General features: G+C 40.1%; 1 protein-coding gene across 4 annotated transcripts in view; it reads right to left on the bottom strand.

Moving 5' to 3' along the window:
- Fmn1 (formin 1) overlaps window positions 1-19,855 on the bottom strand; it is a 381,486-nt gene that overhangs the window by 69,136 nt on the left and 292,495 nt on the right. For all 4 annotated transcript variants that reach the window (XM_076929458.1, XM_076929459.1, XM_034494159.2 and 1 more), the window contains one exon: window positions 10,048-10,140. In XM_076929458.1, coding sequence (XP_076785573.1) covers window positions 10,048-10,140 — 93 coding nt within the window. The remainder of the gene's footprint in view (window positions 1-10,047; window positions 10,141-19,855) is intronic.

Here is a 19,855-nt window from a genome sequence, read left to right as displayed (position 1 = left end):
TTGGAGAACCAACCTGGATCTAACCTGTAAGCCTCCTCCCTGAGAGCTAGCAGAGGTGCTCCACAAGCTGCCAAGGAAGGAGAACAATCAAAAGTCCTACCCAATGGTGATGCCTATGAAGCATAACAAGGACCAGTGCGACACAACATCCCCAAAGGTGCGCTTGTGGCACTCCTATCTTGGTGGTAACCAACAGCTGTCTAATTAAGGCCAGTTCAATTGGAAAATCATGCTTCATACTAGAAACATGAACAACTACTCAGGGCTAGTGGGGTCATGCATTTTAGAAGGTCAGTAGAAGGTACTACTATAACTTTACTAGACATCATAATCCTAACTGAATTGCAATACTTACCTTTAGACCCTTAGATAAGTGTAGCTCTTACTCCACATCAAAGAAGCTCCTCTTTGAAGAAAATGGATGCCACAGTAAACCACAACCGGTCGGTCATATTACAGAGATCAGCTACCCAGCTCCAATGGATAGATCTATAACACAACTACTGTACCTCAGGTTCTGGGAACATGGTGGAAGAGAGGTTGTAAAGATTGTAAGAGCTGGAGGACCAGAAAGTTTGCAGTGAGATGGTGTCTCCTAGAAATTAGCTACATCCATAGTAGTGCAACAATATGGCTGCCTAAACAAGACCTGACCAATGGCAGTACTAAGAGACATCCTTAGACAAGAAACTATAACACTAATGACTGCTGAGAAAGAGAGAGAATTGGCTCTCAGGGATGGGCCCCCAAATTGGTTATCTGATATACGCTGTCAGCCCTGAAATCACATACACACAAGCCACACCAAACAGGCTTGGCAGGCTGATTTGTATTTTTATGCTTAAATACATATATACACACATGTATAGCAATAATAAACGGCTGTCAACGTCAGGCAGAGTAGAGGGTATATGGAGGGTTTGGAGGAGAGAGTGGGAAGGGAGAGGTGATATAATTATATTGTAATCTATTTTTTAATTGTAAATTTAAAACCCTGAAATGAAAAAAACAAAGGAACAAAACAACAACAACAAAAAAACCTCCTCATAGTTGGTGAGAACCCAAAGAGGAAGTGGTGGCTGGGCCAACAATTACTTGGTGTAATTTATCAGAAAAACAATGATTATGCAAGATGCAGAGCTGAATACTGATTCTACAGCATAAGCAGATATTCATCACCCTGTCCCCCCTTTTAGAATCACCACTGATATGTGTTTACTACTGTTAGGAAGATAAATTGGTTTTTTTTTTTTTTTTAAATTAGGATTTCCAGAGAGGAGTGTCTAAGACTAAGCTATTATCCTAGGTTATATAGAAAGTCTATTCTGATTTTTTTTTCCTATTTCATTTGGTGAGATGCAGAATGTCTCTTTTACCCACAAAAGTCTTGGCACAAAGGGAAAATGAGCTATTAGTATGGCCCTGAATAACCCCGGGGAGGAGGCCATACTGACGTAAAGTGAGTTACCAAACCCCTCAGACTCAGTTTCCTTGGCTAGAACCTGAGTGATGACAAAAGCAGGCTTAACAATTGCTGCAACGCTGCAGTGAAGCAATACACTTCAGCTGTCAAGCCACACACCACCACTACTATTCTGCACCAAAGCCTAACCCTTCCCACCAAAGCCTAACCCTTCCCACCAAGGCTGCCAGTGGGAGACAGTGATGCTCTAACCCTAACATTTGCCTCATCACAGTATTATGGATTATATCATAGCTTCATGTGTGTGTGCTATCTCAGTTTATTCTTCTTGGTGACACTGTTTACTAATGTGAAATTCACTTTTTCAGAGGCATTTATAAATCTGAGCAGCGACTCAAGGACATAAAGTCATAAGGTGCTCAGTACAAGGTCTTCTAACGAAGTGCAGTGATCCCTCCACTTCATTCAAAACAACAACAACAACAACAACACACACACACACACATTTTATAGTACCTGCAGTTAACAATAGTATACTGCAAACCTAGGTCTCAATGCCTCTCACATAATAATGTAAAACTGAAGTATATGAGTATGAAGATGCATTATTTTTTAAAAGAAATAACTAAATTAAACAATTTAACTTAAAAACATATATACTGTCAACTTAAAAACACATATAGTGTCATGAGAGGAAAGGTAAATTAGGAGATTGTAATTGAATATAATGATTACAACTTCATAGGTTAATAAAATCCAGTCTCAGGGAAACACAACTTAAAGCACTTTTAGGTTTTTCTGAAGAAACCAGTGACATGCGGAGAGGGAGTATCCACAGTGGATATGAAAGTGGATACACAGAAAGAGAGGCCCAGCTCACTTCTCCCCAACTTCCACTTCATCTGAAAGCAGTGATAGTAATCACAGGACCTTGTATTCTCCCTCGAGGGAAGGAAATGAAGAGACAACACTTCCACCATGAGTCGCATCTTAGCAATTCATTAATGCTTACATGCGCAAGGCCTTGCTCAAGTCTGTAAACAATGTAATACATGAATTTATGTATTAGACCTTGTTCCAAGAGAGCAAAAAATGTGTCCAGTTTTAGACTTGAAGGGATGGGGACATGGGCCCATGTGACCCTGTGTGTCTAAATTTCTGTGCCTTCACAGGACATCTTAGACTTATGTGATGTCTGTCCAAACTATACCACCAACCAGCATCTCTCATTTGTGGGAAGTTTTGAGAAACTGCTTAAAATCAGCGGCAAAGACTGTCGTAAGGAGCCAGGGATAATCCCTTTACAGAGGCAGAAGCAGGAGGATCGGGAGTTCAAGTTGATTCTTGGTTACATGGTCAGTTTGAGGCTAGCCCATGCTACAATGAGACCCTGTTTTATTAAATAAAAGAACAACCCAGAACTAGAGTTTTTTCTTTTTCTTTCCTTGTCTCTTCCTTCTTCTTTTTAAGATAAGATTTTATTATATAACCTTAGCTGCTCTGGAACTAGCTATGTAGATCAGGGTGGCCTCATACTTAAAGAGATTTGTCTACTTCTGTCTCCTGGGTACTGGGATTAAAGGCTTAAAGGATTCCACCATGTTCAGCAAGTTAGATTTTCTTTTTTTAAGGCTTGAGATGCAAACACCTACATAGTAGGTCAGATTCTGACAATAGTCTTAAGACATAAAAAATGATATTTGATCTTCCTTTGTGGTTAGACATCAAAGATACTGTGTGTTAGGGTAATTTAGAATATAAATCCTTTAACTTGTCCTGGAATAAGCATATAGATAGGTTCCAATGCACTCCTGAAACAGAAAGTATTGGGGTTATCTAGAAATAGAGAACCCGACTTTGGTATCAGGGAAGAAAAGGTAAGAGGTAAAATGTTATAACAATTAATAATGACTGTTGCCTTGACAGGAGCTGGAATCACTGAACAGACAATCTTCTCTGGGTGCATCTGTAGGGGAATATGCATATTAGGTTAAGTGAGGTGGGGAGAGCCATCCTAATGTGGGCAGCACCATTTCCATGCCTGCATGGTACATCTTTCTTTAAGAAGCACACACTAGACTTTGGTGGATGCTGCTTACGGAATGGAACAAAAGCACTGTGTTAGAATGTCACCTCGCTATAAAGCCATGATGTCCTGCCTCCAAACTTTTGGAATTTTGCTAATCTAATGGATTGAAAATGAAATTTTAGTGTAATTTACCTTACACATCAATTGTAAGAGTGGAATCTTTTCCTGTGTTTAATGAGCAGTTTCTATAACTTTTCTAATTATATACTTTTCTTCACTGTTAAAGGCCCAGGTACTCTTTTATTGTAGGTACGTTAGAATTTTGTCTGTGGTAAAAGCTACAAATGTTAAAAGCTACACAGACTTTGGGAGGCTATTATGATTCTTTTAAAGTGAAGCAGTATACATTACTTAATACTTGGTTAAGCTTTTTAAATGAAGAGTGGGGTAATAAATTTTGTAATATACCCTTTACCACCAAATCCTAATCAATTATCATGTGACTGTTCCTCTTGGATCTGATGATAGTGATAGAAGCTATACTTTGATTATCTTACTCTTCTGGGAATTATTTCTATTTAGTCATGGACTAGTAGCTTATATAGAGTTGTAAAACTATGGTGAAGTCTGTTTATAGACTTCTTTATTTTTTTCTAGATACATCTAAAAGATTTAGACATTTTTCTTTTTACAACTGAATATTTATAAAAAAATTTAAAAAGAGCTAGAGTTACTGGAATCCAAGTGGATGCCTGGCTTTTACAAAAACAGTGAATTAAGGATATCAGGGGGAGAGAATGTGTATAAGGTGTGTGTGGGGGGCGAGGGGAGAGGAGGCTAAGGAGTAGAAAGATAGGAGAGAAAGAGGAAGAAAGCATTTTATTCAGGGGGTATATGTGAGCTCTCTGAATAATTTGTGTATGTGTCACACAACTAAATATATGTATGTGTGTGTATATATATATGAGAGAGAGAGAGTGGGGTGGGGGAGCATACCAGCATGTGAAAAGTCACTCCATCTTACTGTACCAGCTAACTGGCTCACAATCTTTACATTCGTAAATAAAAAGATCCAAACTAAGCTCTTTGGATGGAAACCTGATGAACAAGCCTGTACCAAGGTAGCTTTGTCCACTTTCCAAACATGGTTTTGGAAACCGTGTCATCATGACACGGTTTTGCTGTCCGATGACACCTGAAGCCAGCCTTCTTGAGTTGTATTTAGACTCAGCAGGACACACCCTGGCCCAGGAGTGACATACATTGGCCCAGTCCCTTTCCCTTCCTCCATGTGCTGAGTGAAGATTTCTTTCTTTCAGAGGCTACACTCCAGGTCACTGGTTCTTTTTCACAACTGCTGAAAACCGTGACTCAGTCTTACTTCCAAGGCCTTGAGGTTGAAATGACAAGGCTGACTGTAGTTTGTAGTTGTTCTGTTTTGAGGTTCAATTATGGCCTTGTCAATGTTATTTAACTTAAAGACTTTTACGAAATAAGTTATTGGATGTATCCAATTTGTTGGATATATCCAACAAAGACATTTTTGTGAGCAAGAGGCCTAACCAGCACTGTGAATTATAGGTTGAAAATATCTTTTGCCAGCCTCTATCAAGATTCTCTGATTCTGAAAGGATTTAAGCAAGAAAGCCACAGAGGGAAAACACATACCCTCTAGGGTCTTTACCCAGTTCAGGGTGTTTGTTCACAATTCAACAGATAGTGATAACTATGCATCATAGGTCAGGCTGAGGCTGTGTTACAGATTCAGAGAAAGTAAAAAGTAAATAGGGTCAGCCAGCCATAGTCTCAGCTATTGTGGAATATTTATCCATTTGTATATTGCAACTGCCTGCATTCAGTGTGGGGTAGCAGACTTACTACTTTTTTGTTTTAATTGGTAAAATTTTGTTTAACTTGGTAAAATTATTGGGATTTTTGTATTATTTACTATTACTACTAGTTTTACAGAACAGTTTCTTGACACTAAAAAATCCTTATTATCTTATCTGGCAAAATAACCACACAGGAAGCAGAGCTCGAGTTATTCATTCAGAGTCAGGTTGAAATTTATCACCGTCCATGGGCAACAGAACATGAGATAAGACCAAGTGTGGGAGGGGGCTGGAATTAGGGCCACTTTCAGTTACAGCCTTCCCTGCCGAAGCTATAAATACAAACGGCCAATTTAACAGCAAGGAAAGACCACCTATAAGATCTAGACCTAGGATCTAATCAGTTGCTTTGTGGCTTCTTTCAATTATAGGATCCCTGCTATGTTTATGGGGACTTTTAACGTGAGCATCATGGTTTCCAAGGCCATATCGTTATTGGCCATGTTTGATCTGAGGGTGGGAAAGTGGGAGCTCAAACAAGACAAACGAATGGCTGAACACGACTGCTTAGACCTGCACTGTAAATTGGCACCCACAAGAGCCGAGTGTGGAAGAGAAGGGAAAAGGTTTCGACACCACAGAGATCCAGAAAAGTGCCATTAAAAGGCTTTTCTGTTTAGCTCAGGAAATGAAAATTTGTTGAGAAAAAGTACCATGGCTTTGTCAACATTATTTAAGAATGTGCTGAGAAAGGAAGGGTGATCAAGACAAACACATCGTCTCAGTGTGGCAACAGGATGTGATTTACAAATGGAAAATTACAAGAGCTGAACTGCTGCTTATATACAAATAATTCTAATCATGAATCAACTGAGTCACAATGCATGTGACTCCTCAGGCTTAAAAAAAACCGAACATCCAAACCCTAATTGCTTAATATTTTCTGAGTGAGAAGACCCCTAACAGAAAGCTAGCTTTCTTGCTACGCACCCCACAGAAGCTCTTGTCACAGCACACTTTCTCAACTTCTTTTTTTAATGATTTATTTATTTTATGTATATGAGTACACCATCATTGATCTCTTCAGACATACCAGAAAAGGGCATCAGACCCCATTACAGATGGTTTGTGAGCCACCATGTGGTTGCTGGGAATTGAACTCAGTACCTCTAGTAGAGCAGCCAGTGCTCTTATAACCACTGAGCCACCTCTCCAGGCCACTTTCTCAACTTCTAATAGGACCCTACACTCAGCTGCTCTGAGACATGGAGGAATCTTTTTATTCTACATCTTGCCTTTGGACTGACATGGTCACCCATGTCTTAAACCACTACCCTTTTGAACCACTTGCAGCCACAGGCAGCTAAGGATAGCCATGAGTGTAGCCCAACATAAACTTATAAACTTCTTGAAACAAAAAGATTTTTTTTTTTATTTCCTTTGTAACTCAGTTGCAGATTTCTTGAGCATAAACTCTTTAGATGGTAGTATCATGTTGCTGTATCACAAAGCTCTCTCCCATAACACAGCATCTCTACCTGTGTGCCACACACACACACACATCTAAAAGCTGTCATGTCCAAAGTTTATTTCATTGTCTTCCTCCTAAGCATCTAGCCAGCTGTCCAGGCAAAAAAGGGAGCATTACCTTTTCTTCATGTTTTGCTTTGTTCTTGCAATGCTCCTAACGTAGCTCATACAGCATACAGTCCTGCCTCCCTTTCTTCCTCCCTTCCTCTCTCCTTCCCTCCCTCCCTCCCTTCCTCCCTCCCTTCCTCCCTTCCTCTTTCTTCCCACCACTATTGTTTTTACTCCGGTTCTTTTTGAGTCTTTTACTCCTTCAATTAACTTTATACCGTTGATAGTTATAATTCCGTTTCTTAATAACAAAAGAAAAAGTGATCTCCTAAGATTCCTTTACCAAACAAGATACCCAGCTCGGCCTGCACTTGCCATTCCTGTACTCGGCATTTTTTCACTATTGTCTGTTGTCTATAACATGAAGCTCAGGTTCTTCACCAAGTCCTGTGGTGATTCTCTTCTCCTGACAAATCTTGCAGTTTTCACATAAACCCTATGATTTGGTCACACCTAGTCTTATCCGTTTCCCAAACACTTCACATCTTCAATTGTATAGATTTGCAGTGTTCCTTCTGTCTGGAATGCATTTCCTAACCTGTCTGAGAAGAATTTCTCTTGCCCAACTTTACTGTCATATCGGGCATATTACATCGTATCAACTCCATATCATACATATCATACATACAACATATATATCAACTCCAGGACTGATGGAGATTTCACATTTCAGCATTTCTGATATCAGGGTATATTTTATGAGCTCTACATCAAGGCTGGGTTAGCAGTAGTATTTTCCTTTGAAGCACACGTAATAGTGGTACTGTTTATGAAAATGTGGAATCAGATAAATGTTATACTTAAATTGCATGAAAATTACCATAAAATGTGATTATCCAAGGTCAATAATCACATTTGTGGTGGGCAGAGAATATTACGTTTTCTACTAGTCAGAGAAACATCTACTCTTTAAAAAAAAAAAAAAAAGTAGTACTGTCTTCTCCCTGTGTTCACTTCATGATGCTCTGCTTAACACAGCATGTGGACAATGGAGCCCTTGGACAATGGAGCTCGTGGATAATACAGCAAAGTGACCCAGAATTACACTTTTGAAACTCTGACCCAAAATAAATCTTTTCAGTTTTTCAAAGGAACTACTCTTTATTGCCCTAATAGTAATCAAGAGATATTCCCATGGGTGTACTCTGCAAGTTAGCAAAACTACAGGTTCTGAACCATATTAGGATAACATTAGGTGTCATGAAGTTCTTAGTTATAGATCACTAAATGACAGAACCATGGTCTCATTTATCACTGTAACAGTGCTTTCTGCATACAACAGGAAAGTTGCACAATGAGCTGATATAGATTGTAACAACATGCATAAGATCTTTACGAGATTAAGCCAGACAAAATCCCAGAATGAAGGTTGTGGTGGGCATGAAATCCCACTGATAGCTTAGGAGCTATTGATAGCTAAGGATCTATTGGCATTTGATAGCTACTGGGAGAGAAAGAGTCAATTTCCTTTAATGGTGTAATGTAGAATGGCAGGCCCCACTCCCAAGTATAGTTAGTGAATATAATATAAACTGTACCCAATGGGTTTTTAAGAGGAAAATTCAAAAGTTAAATAAGAAAGTGAGAGTGAAGAGAATGAATCTGGGTGGAGCTGGGGTGGCTATGATCACAATACTCAAAAGAAAATTGAAATTCTCAAGAACTACTTTAGGGGTTTCTTTCTTGAGCTGAGAAACCTAGTAAATTTCCCAAATATGAAAGGTTTTCAAGGTTCTAACCTATTGATATTTACCTCTTTTCATCAAAATAATAAAATCCTCAATGTATTAAGACACTAGCTCTTTTAAAGAGAGAATTTAAGCCTATTAAGATATGCAGGCAGATAAAGCTCCAAAATATACATTTTGGAATTTTCCAGCTATAGAATAATAGAAAATTTAAAAAGTATAGAATCTAAGCCATATGTACCTCATTTCAAGTTCAGTTTTCATATGTGAAAAGAAACAGTCATAAATTAGGGGTAACAAATAGAAGTATCTTCCAGTTATGGAAGCTTCTATAGTTTATGTATATATGGTATAGCCCATAAAGCAACACATTTACCTTGATGAATCACATTTGAAAAGCCTACCTATTTACAGTCACATAGTACAAAATTTTGGTGTCATTGTGTGCTCTCTAGATGGTACTGTGCCTGATCCACTACCCCCATCAAACATGAGGTTGAACAAGACCAACCCTGCCTTCGGCCTTCATGGCAATAAGGTCTTGCAGAGAGGAAAGAACAGAGATCTTTACACAGAGGGAGCAGCTGGGATGGAGTTCCTGTGACTCATGGACTGAGAATTTCTCTGCTAATTTCCAAGGTGGTTTGGCCATACTTTGTCAATTGACCCAACTTAGCAGCTTTTTGATGGTGTGGTATCATGTGTCCTTATTCGGTAATGGAAACAGCATGTTGAAATTTCTCCAACAGTTCCTGCATGCATTTCCCCTGGCTTTCTAGTAAAGAAGAGAGCTTCCTTCAAAAACCCCATAGTTTTCTTTTGAACCGAATTTGGGAAATTAAAATAGGAAATATAGAGAAGTATTGTATTTTCATGTTCACTAACCCTGATCAATAAAAGTTTCTTAGTTCTCCAAACAATATGGAGGCAGGTACAGAACCTGCAAAGGTTTCTAAGTTAAGTGTTGGATCTTCTGGCGATCCTAAAGAACCAATGGGTGCCCAGCAGTGGGATGATGACATTCACTGGGCCCAAGTTTGTCTCTCTGTAAAGGAATGAAAAAAGCAACACAACAAACAACAACAAATTTCAAATTTCTAAGTTGCCATGCTCATGAGACCAGGAATATAATTCCCATCAAGTTGTCAGGGGTGACCATCAATCTGAGCTGCAGGACTATGTAAGCCTTACATGTACACACTGTGTTCAGTTAACATGTATCAAGAACACCTACAGTCCAGAAGAGACAGGAAGGTTTACCCTCAAAATATTTCAAAAGCAGGAATAACGATGAATGATTTAAAGGATGAAATGTTCTGATAAGGTGACATAGAAGCTACACGGCAACTCAATCTACATTGAGGATGAAACTACCACTGGATAATGGACCATGGGCCCAGATGAGTACCCTTGATGCACAGCTGAAAAGCCTCCTACCTTTCTTGAAGAACTCCTCCAGTTTGTCCTTGAAAGGCTGCAGGTACTCCCGTGGGGACTCCTTGCACACCAGCTTCATCTGTTGCTCACTTGCTGCAAAGAGAGGTGTAGATTAGACTTAAGCAAGAAATACTTGCTGAAGGCCTGCTTGGGCACTAGGTTACATTATCAATCATACAGATTCCTTGTCAATCACAGTTTAACCAGACTCCAAGGGGGGAAAATAGCAGTCTACACTTCTCTTTGGGAATAGGGAAATGAACAGCCTTCAGTTTTCCTTTTAGACATTCACAAAAAAGATCTGTGATTTGTCCCAGGTAAAGTATTCTTCTTTTTTGTTCCTCATAATGGGGGTCAGGGGTACTTAAGGACTGATCCCAGAGAACGAAGGTCTCTGGCCATCTTTGATCCATAGAATGACAGAGATTTTTGCTCAAGTTCCCACAAATTTAAATTGCCTGGAACCATCAGGTTAGAGAATCTTCATGATGTGTGCTCCAGTTCAGTTTAGAAGTACTGTATGCACTCTTCAAGCCTCTCACTTAAAGTAAACAAACCACAGGTCCATTTTCAAGATGAACGTGCTGAGATTCAGCAGACGTGCTGCCCACATTGAGCAGGACAGAAAACACTGGACCCCAACTGCTACATCCAAGTCCATCTTTCCTCACCCTAACTACATGCTCAGAGTAGAAAAAGCATTAACAGCCAAACTGGCCTAGTGACCCACAGACTTGGGGCACTTAAACCCACCTGAAAAGCTTGAAAATAAATAGGATACAAAATGTAGAAATAAACCCACCTGCAGGCTTTGATGGGGAAATAGACAAATTTAAGTAGCAGGTGATGGCTAAGATTGAGTCCCCCTCCCCTGGTTGCTTGACCAATGAAGAAAGGGAGAGAGGGACCTGAGTTATAGGGTGATAACGGGTAGTCCCAAGTCCATCTAAAAGGGATTACTGTATGTAAAAAATTTTCATCTGTGTATGTATGTTCCATGTGTGTGCACATGTTTAATGTGTCTGTGCATGTGCTGAGAGCATGTGTGTGTGTGTGAGTGTATGTGTGTGCATGAAAGCCAAAGGTTGACACTGATTACCTTCTTTTTACTCTGCATCTTATTTTTTGAAACAGGGTTCCTTCCTGAACCAATGACTTGCCAGCTAAGCCCTGGGATCTGACTGTCCTTGCTTTTCTGAGCACTGGGACCCCACCAGTACTGTCATGCCTGGCTTTGACATGGGTGCTAGTGAGCTGAACTTGGGTCCTCATGCTTCTCTGGCAAGCACTTCATTGGCTGAGTCACCTTGCTAGCCCCTGGCTTAGTAAACTTTTATGACCCTAGCCCTGCCCATCACCTCCTCCCACGAAGCATAAGTAAGGTAGCAAAGATGGTCATACTGACTGGGCGTAGAGACCGTGCACGGACCACTGGTCAGATAAACTTTGAACGATTTCTGCTTTGAATCATCACTTGACAATGAACTTTCAGAGTGACATGCTTTCTCCTGATACGCAGTTATGACCAAGAATACACAAAGCCATACAATTTCTCACAGTATAAATCATTAATTCTTTAAGTTCAAAAGCCTTCAGTGACATTCAAGTTCCAGTAACTATTTTTAGAACTGTTTTTTTGTGAGCACAAATAATATGTGTCATGTTATCAATTTAGAAATGAGAAGTAGCTGAAAGCATGGGTGAGCCCTTCAGGGTTCTCTCTCTCTCTCTCTCTCTCTCTCTCTCTCTCTCTCTCTCTCTCTCTCCCTCCCTCCCTCTCTCCTTCCCTGCCTTCTTCCCTTCCCCTTCTCTCTCTCTCCCTCCCCCTCTCTCCCTCTTTCTCACTCTCACTCTCTCTCCCTCTCGTGGTTTTTTGAGATAGTATTTTTCTGTGTAAGAGCACTGACTTTCCTTATTTGTAGACCAGGCTGGCCTGGAACTCACAGAGTTCCACCTGCCTCTATATCCCTAGTGTTGGGGCTAAAGGAATGTGCAGTCATGCCTGGCAAAGGTAACTTTTTCTAAGCAAAGTAAAAAGAGCTTGGGTCCATAGTCACTAAACCAAGGCTTCAACTTCTGAAAACACTGTTCTTTCTAGCTCTTCTTTTGTCCTAACAGTAGTGACAAATGGGATGGCCATAAAACTGTTCAAAGTTTATGGGCCATATAACTTTGTGCTTGGACCAACACTTCCCTGAGCTCAGGTGGGCTGTGGCTTTTTGTCTTATCTGCAAGTGATGGCCCCTTTCTTCCAGTATGACATGAGATAATGCATAAAAGGAGTTTGCAGAGTGTGTAGCATTAGCAAATAACTGAACTATTATGTATTATTATGATGATCTAGTAAAACTGGCCAGGAAACATTTCACAGCAGGAAGGTTACAGTGTGAGGGCTGGAGGCTAAACGCTGAAGAAGCTGGGTGCTCCATCACTTTAATCCATTTGGAAGATGGGAGTAATGCCTCTCATCCTCTTGCTGAGATCCCACCACCTATCGTGAGAATCCACTGAAGAATGCCTGCAAATTCTCCAGAAATCTAAGAAAACTTGTGAAATCGTTCTCTGTGTCTTGGAGATCTCTGTTTTAGAAATTAGAAAGTAAAACCATGACAAATGACAGCAGTCCCATGGGTGTGCTCAGAGGACCCCTCTGCACCCGACCAGGCTGGGACTCCCGTGCGACCTGCTGAAATTAAACGTCTCTACAGGATCAAAGGAGAAGGCTGCCCTCCGACTGCCCCTGCACAGTTGCATGTTCCGGTCGCCAGCAGCTCACACACTCCAATTTATTAACTTGGCTTACTCAAGATGCTTTCTAACAGACAAATGGGAGACCTAAGACTAATTAATGATGACACTGGAGACTGGAGGGGCACAAAGAAGAGAGGTCATGGACAAATTCGTAAATACCACTCATTGTCCAACCAGAAGACTACTTACTAGACAGTCTTGCCAGACCACCAAAGTGGCCTTAAACACAGTCTGTGCCAAGACCTCCAACATTAAAACCAAGCAAGTCTTTTTTTCTCTCTGTAAAACTTTTTAACTGTAAAAGACATTAGTTTCTAAAGTTAACTATTAATAAGTGATTGGTGATAGCAGGGAAATATAAGCTGATGCATGATGGTATAATAGACAACAATTAAAATCAGACTCTCATTTAAAGGCTAAGCAATTGTGACTTCTTGCAGTGGAAAAAAAAATATGTTCTTGAATGCTTTAAGATTTCAAATGTCAAGCGTCTAAGACCAGATTGATGGTTATCTATTTTTGGCTTTTGACTCCTAAATATAAATTTTCAAGGCACTTTAAAAAAAAAGCAAGTGTATGTCAGAAGAAACACAGAAGCGACTCTAATACAATTGGTCAAAATCATATGTGTTTTGTATCAAAGTACCTGGGAAAATAGTATTAATTACTGTGATACTGCTATATGGACTCAAGTTAAGTCAGAATGTGGTGTGTGTGTGTGTGTGTGTGTGTGTGTGTGTGTGTGTGTGTTGTTGTTGTTGTTGTTGTTGTTGAAGACTGTATCTAGGACTTTGCAAAGCCAAATTATATTGTATGTAGAATAGATGCTTTGTGAATCTGGAATCATCTTTTCTCTGCTTACCTAATTCCCATGCGTTGATGGTTCTGGGTGAGTTCTGTTTATTCTTAAGATTTGTAAGCTCTGTCTTTTCCACAAGATGCATGCTCAAAGGACCATCATTGAGGATTGTCATAGGAACATATCAAATTGTTTGCTTATAGACGTTTTTGTGTTGTATTGGTAGGTTTCAGGTGAGAGGGAGAAATTGGAGCCAGACTGTAAAAAGTATCTGATGCTTGGTGAAGGAATTCGTTACAAAGGGATTTCTTGAATCAATACATCAAGTTAGCAAATATCTGCCGGGCACCTATGATGTGCATGAAATTGGACCAGGTACTCGGGAGATGTCAGTGAGAGAACTAGACTAATGTCTTTCCCTCATACACTGTCAAGAGTGAGTCACTGACCCTTCTGATACAGGACATAGTAATGGCTGTATCTACACATCTTTACTGTCATAGTTAATAGGAAGCACAATATTCCCTGCATGCTTTTCACAATCAAGCAACATATAGATGGGTTTTGTTAAAAAGTGACCACTTTTTAAGTTTTCTTCCCCCAAACATAATGTGGTTAAAATAAACTTTAAAGAAAAGTATATTTAGAAATCAAAATCTGGATAACAGCTTAAACTATACACTTTTTAATGATGTCAGCTCTGACCTGAACTATTACTTCTACAGAAAGCAGAAAGCAGATTTTGAACTAATAAAATATTAGTGTTTTCATGTGCTTGTTAAAAGTCAGCATAGACAAGACAAGGTGGTTCTATTTTGTTACAATACTAAAGATGGAACCCAGGGCCTTATACATATTATCAAAGAGGTCTATCACCAAGGAACATCCATATATATTTGAATATGTATATATGTATATTACATATATATAATGTTCATATGTATATACATATGAACATTATATATATGTAATATACATGAAAAGACAATGTAAATAGATATTTCATCTGGATTTTTAAAAGCAGCAGATGTACTCCTAGAATAAAGCATGTATTTCCTGTGCATGACTTTTCATGGACACATTACAAATATTTAACAACATGGAGTGGTACTGGGTAACAATGGCATCATCAGCAATCTTAGGTTAGAGTAGATGGGCAAAAATGAAGGAAAAAATCTGTTCTAGGAGAATGCACACACACACTTAAAAAAAAACAACAACAGCCTGGTTATGATGGTATAGAACCCTGTGATACCAGTACTTAGAAGAGGCAGAGGCAAGGGGAATCATGAGCTCAAGGCAGCCTGGGTTCTACTCTGATATCTTCTCTCAAAATACCCAAACCACCTTCTAAACAGCAGCAGTAACAACAACCCCCAATAAACAACAGTAACAATAAAAGACTAAAATAACAGTTTAGGAACATTATTGCAAATTATGACACACACACACACACACACACTTGAAGATACACATCAACAATTGTCCACTACAAAAAGAATAGTCTTTAAAACCTTCTTTCCTTTATTTCTGAGAAAAGACCCACTATCTGGATCAGTGGTTCTTAACATGTGGGTTGCAAACTCGTTTGGGGTGGAATGACTCTCTCATAGGGATTACATGTCAGATATTCGGCTTATCAGATATTTATATTATAATTCATAACAGTAGAAAAATTAAAATTTGAAGTAATAACAAAAATGATTTTAGGGCTGGGGGGGTCACAGTAACATGAGGAACTGTATTAAAGGGTCACAGCATTAGGAAGGTTGGGAACTGCAGGCTAGATGATCCTGAACACACCACATGGTCTTCCTCAGCCTCTCAAACTACTGTGATACATTTATTTATTTTCAGATTTCCATATACTTTACTCTCTGGGGAGTTACTTAATATATCTTTGACTTTTAGTTTCTTGCTATATAAAATCTTCTAAGGCTGAGTGTAATGGCACACACCTTTAATCCCAACATTTGAGAGGCTAATCTCTGAGTTTGAGGCAGCCTGGTTTACTTATCAAATTCCAGCCAGGGTGATATAATGAAACCTCGACTCAAAAATATCCTCTAAGGATTAAAATATATAGAAACACTTTATATATATTTGAGCAAATAGTACCTCAGATTAAATAGGCATTATCTATTCAATATAGTCAAGCAATGGGAATAGTGGCTAATGTAGGATTCTATTATTTTTGTTTCAAAAATAGCTGGGCATACAAACTCTTTGGACAACTAGTATTTCTTATGTGTGTGTGTGTGTGTGTGTGTGTGTGTGTGTGTGTGTGTGTAGTCAAGAAATCACTTACTTTTATACCCTTTTATATTCAAACTATCTTTAAAAATTGCCAACCTACCTCAAATACTTTTGCATGTTTCTCCTTCCTTGATTTACTTTACCTTTCTCCTTCTAAGATGCTGAAAATGTTCTGTGGGGTCTCCAGTCCACCCACTCTCTGCCTAGTGCAGGAGCGGCAGTGGGATTCCATAACACGCTGCTTCCCCTTCTGTGTCCTCCATCCTGGCAGTTGCAGCTCCCTATTTGCTCTGTTGTCTTTGCTGCTCCAGCTTCCTGTCCGCTCCTTACCTCGCTGATGGTTTCCTAGATCTATCATTAAATGTGATGTTCTTTTGGATTTTATACAAGGTTTCCTTTCTTGTTATGCTATGCCATCTCCTCCCAATAAACATTTCAGTGACCCTCCTTCACGTGTTTTGCCCACAATTTTGCCTCCTGGTGATCTCTTGGATGCACTGATATCTATTAAACTGTTTGTACCTCCTGAACTATTCTTCCTATGCTCACAATTGCCTGTGATTTGTCCCCATACTGGAGGCAGGTAGCTGTACATCATCTGGTAATAACCCTCCCCCATAAAGTTTGCCTGCAATTTCTCAAACAGTCCACATGGCACTGGGGGGCTACCTTCCACTCACTCCCTCTCAAATTCCTATCATCCCTCTTCTACTTGAAGTACTGTTACTTATATGTATATAGATACAGATAGATCACACCTTAGTAACAGATTCAAAATTTCCAATGAGTTCCTGAAACCAAGTTCTCTGCTTTCCCTACTCTGCACACAAGTCTGGATAGGTGGTATCTGATATTCTAGCTTAAGGCGAGAGATGTTGTGTTTCACAGGAGAGGGAGACTTTGAATAACCTTAAGTGAGTGAGTTGGTTACAAACAGGAACAATGACTTGGACAAGGCTGGCTTTCATGATGCCTCACAACTTTCACAAAAGTCCCTGGAGCACACACTGATTCCTGTGTGTGTGAGCAGTGAACAGAAATGGAAACGAGTTGTATCCTTAGCTTAGAGATGGCACAGAGCAACACCCTTGCATAAGGAGAAGAAGGGGCACCACCGCTGTTTGCCACTGTGCCACACGGTCGGGGCAAAAATCTACCAAGACTCACATTTGTCTTCAAAACTGCAACCTAGTGACAGTGAAACAAAATAAAAGAACCAAAACAAAAATCCTAGGAAATCAATACATTGTATTACAGTGTGGTGTCACAGAACATTGGGTAGGACATTCTTGATGTATACTGGGCTGGAAAAGGTTATCTAGAAAGGACAGCTTACAAAACAGATTGAAATGCCAAGAGAAGCGATGGAAGGGAGAAGACCATGAATGACACTAAAGTATGTTGAAGTGGCACTGTGGTGTAATACATCACAAGAGCTCAGAGACCTCCTCCCTTTGGTTTCCTATTGTCCAGAATTTAGCTTCAAGGAAAGTATAAGAACAGATTTCTGACTCCAGAGAGTTATCAGGTGATATGCTGGGGTGGGTGATTCTAGAGTCTGCAAAGGGGAAAGGACATCAGAAGGTACCATAAACATAGAAGACTTAGAGCTTTCTTTAAAATCAGAAAACATCTCACCATGAAGACACTCGACTGGATATTTTAATTGAAGTAAGGAAGCAGGCCATGAAGGAGCTTGAGAGTGGGAATCCAGAGTATTACTCAGGACATGTTAAGCTTAAAATGTTAACCAGACACTCATGTTGTATATAAAAGCATGCACTTGAGGACACATGACTGAGACAAAAATACACCGGGGAGTCATTGACATAAAATTGGTATTTAAAGCCGCAGCAATAGATGAGTTGCCAAGGAGGAACTGTAGCCAGAGAGGGCTACAGCACACAGCCTGGGGCGTGCAGACACTGCAGGGGAGGCCAGCTGTGAGGAAAAAATGAAAAACGAGGAAAGCAGAATTATACAATGCAAAAGGAAAACAGTACAGCAGGAAGGACGAAGCACCCACACAGAGCTCTATACAGTCCTTCTGAACATCAAAGAGGATGGATAGGGAGGTGACTGGTGTATCTGCTGCCATAGGAGTCACTGATGACGTCATAATGTTCACTGCTAAGTGGAGGCAGGGAGTGGTAGGCAGAGATGGAGGAGGGCCAGCTAGGTGGGGACCCACCCTGTAGCCATGTATGTATAGAGTTAAGTTTCAATACGTGTATGAAATTAAGCTGGAGAAAGAATGGCTAAAGCACAGGCCGGCCAAGGAGAGTTTGTTTTCAGGTGACATGGAAAGCCTGCCATAGACTGTATACTTGAACACTGCCTTTAGCTAGTGGTGCTGTTTGGAAGTCCGTGGAACTGTAAGGAGGTAGCACCCTGCTGGAAGAGAGACACTACTGGGAGAAGAACTTAAGGGTCTATGTCTAGCCCCACTTCCTGTCCACTACCTTCTTCCTGACTGACCATGCGACGTAAACCAGTTTTGGGATTTCTATGACCATACATTCCCAGTCATGGTAGGTCATATCCAACTGAAACTGTAAAGCCAAAAGAAATTCTTTCTTGATAGGGATGTCATTAAATTGGATCATATAGCGCTAAGAAGATGGGTCGATGGGTAAAAGTCTTGCTATGCCACCATGGAGACCTGAGTTCAGATTGCAAGTGTTCATGTAAAAGCTAGATATGGTAGTAATAATAGCCTGTAACCCCAGTGTCAGAGGGCAGAGACAGTTGGATGAAGGGGGCTATTGGCTACTCAGTCTATCTGAAACAGCAAGCTCGAGGTTCAGTGAGAGACCTTGCTTCAAGAAAAAGCAGAACAATGGTTAAGGAAGATGCTATGTCAACCTCTTGCCTCTACACATATTTGTAAACACAGACACACACACAGACACACACACACACACACACCAGATCAGCTTATAGTTGCTTGAGATGCTTTAGAGATCCTTTTATGGAGTAGGACTCTGTCGAAAGGATCCTCCATTGGGCTGCTCTGATTAAGTACAGAAGGGTCACAGCCCTCTAGGGAGTGGGTGCCTCTTTCTCCAGAGGAATGTTGTGTAAAAATAAACCCACCAGGAATCTCAGGCCCAGGGGAATCCCATGATTCTGATTCACTTCACTGAGGGAGGCTGCCGGAGATCAAATGCACCTTAATGTCCCATGATTGTGAGTATTTTGCATGAAAAAATTTAAGCAGAAGTGACAGGGCTAAGTGAGGACCTGCCAACATGCTTTAGGACTTCTGGAAAGATTTGCAAAGCAGGGCCACCAACTGCAGCCTTTGCACGGTATTGTCTACACTATTCATAGGACCCTCCTATCAGACATCAGAGCTGAGTCACAGTTTCCACTGTGATGATTATGTGGTTATGGGTGCAGCCTTGGTCTGTGAGACATTAGCATGAAAAATATTCATTAATCACCTACCCACGACTAGCCTAAATACAGATGGATTGGGCATGATTTGATTTATAGAGTGTTAAATGATCCAGCTATTTACGAAAAAATGTTCCTTGCATAGGTCTTCATGAAAATTGTCATCTTTAGAAGCCTTGATTTGAACTAATGACTATAATTCCAAAAGGTCTTGTGAGATATATAAATACATAACTTGAAAGATAAATTATTATTACGAAGAATTTGTGAATGTTTTGCCATAAGTTTATTTGTAAGGAAAATCTATTTGTCTAGAGAAATAAGGATATCTAAAGCAATAGACAGAAAAGCTGGGTCAATCATTCCTCTACTGAGGAGGCTGAGGCTGGAAGATCATGAACTGCAGGCTAGCCTGGGGTACATAGTGAGTTTTAGCTCAGGCTGGGCTGTGGAATGACACCCTGCCTCAGAGAAGTGTCTTTGTATGAGAGGGGGGCGGGGAGAAGAAAGAAAGGAGGGAGGGAGGGAAGAAAGGAGGGACAAAATGGGGGAAGAAAAAAGAGGAAAGGAGGGACTAAGAGATTTGTTTGTGTGATGGAAAAC

Source organism: Arvicanthis niloticus, chromosome 2, assembly GCF_011762505.2.
Source record: "Arvicanthis niloticus isolate mArvNil1 chromosome 2, mArvNil1.pat.X, whole genome shotgun sequence".
Lineage (NCBI taxonomy): Eukaryota > Metazoa > Chordata > Mammalia > Rodentia > Muridae > Arvicanthis > Arvicanthis niloticus.
This window is presented reverse-complemented; position numbering and strand designations above follow the sequence as displayed.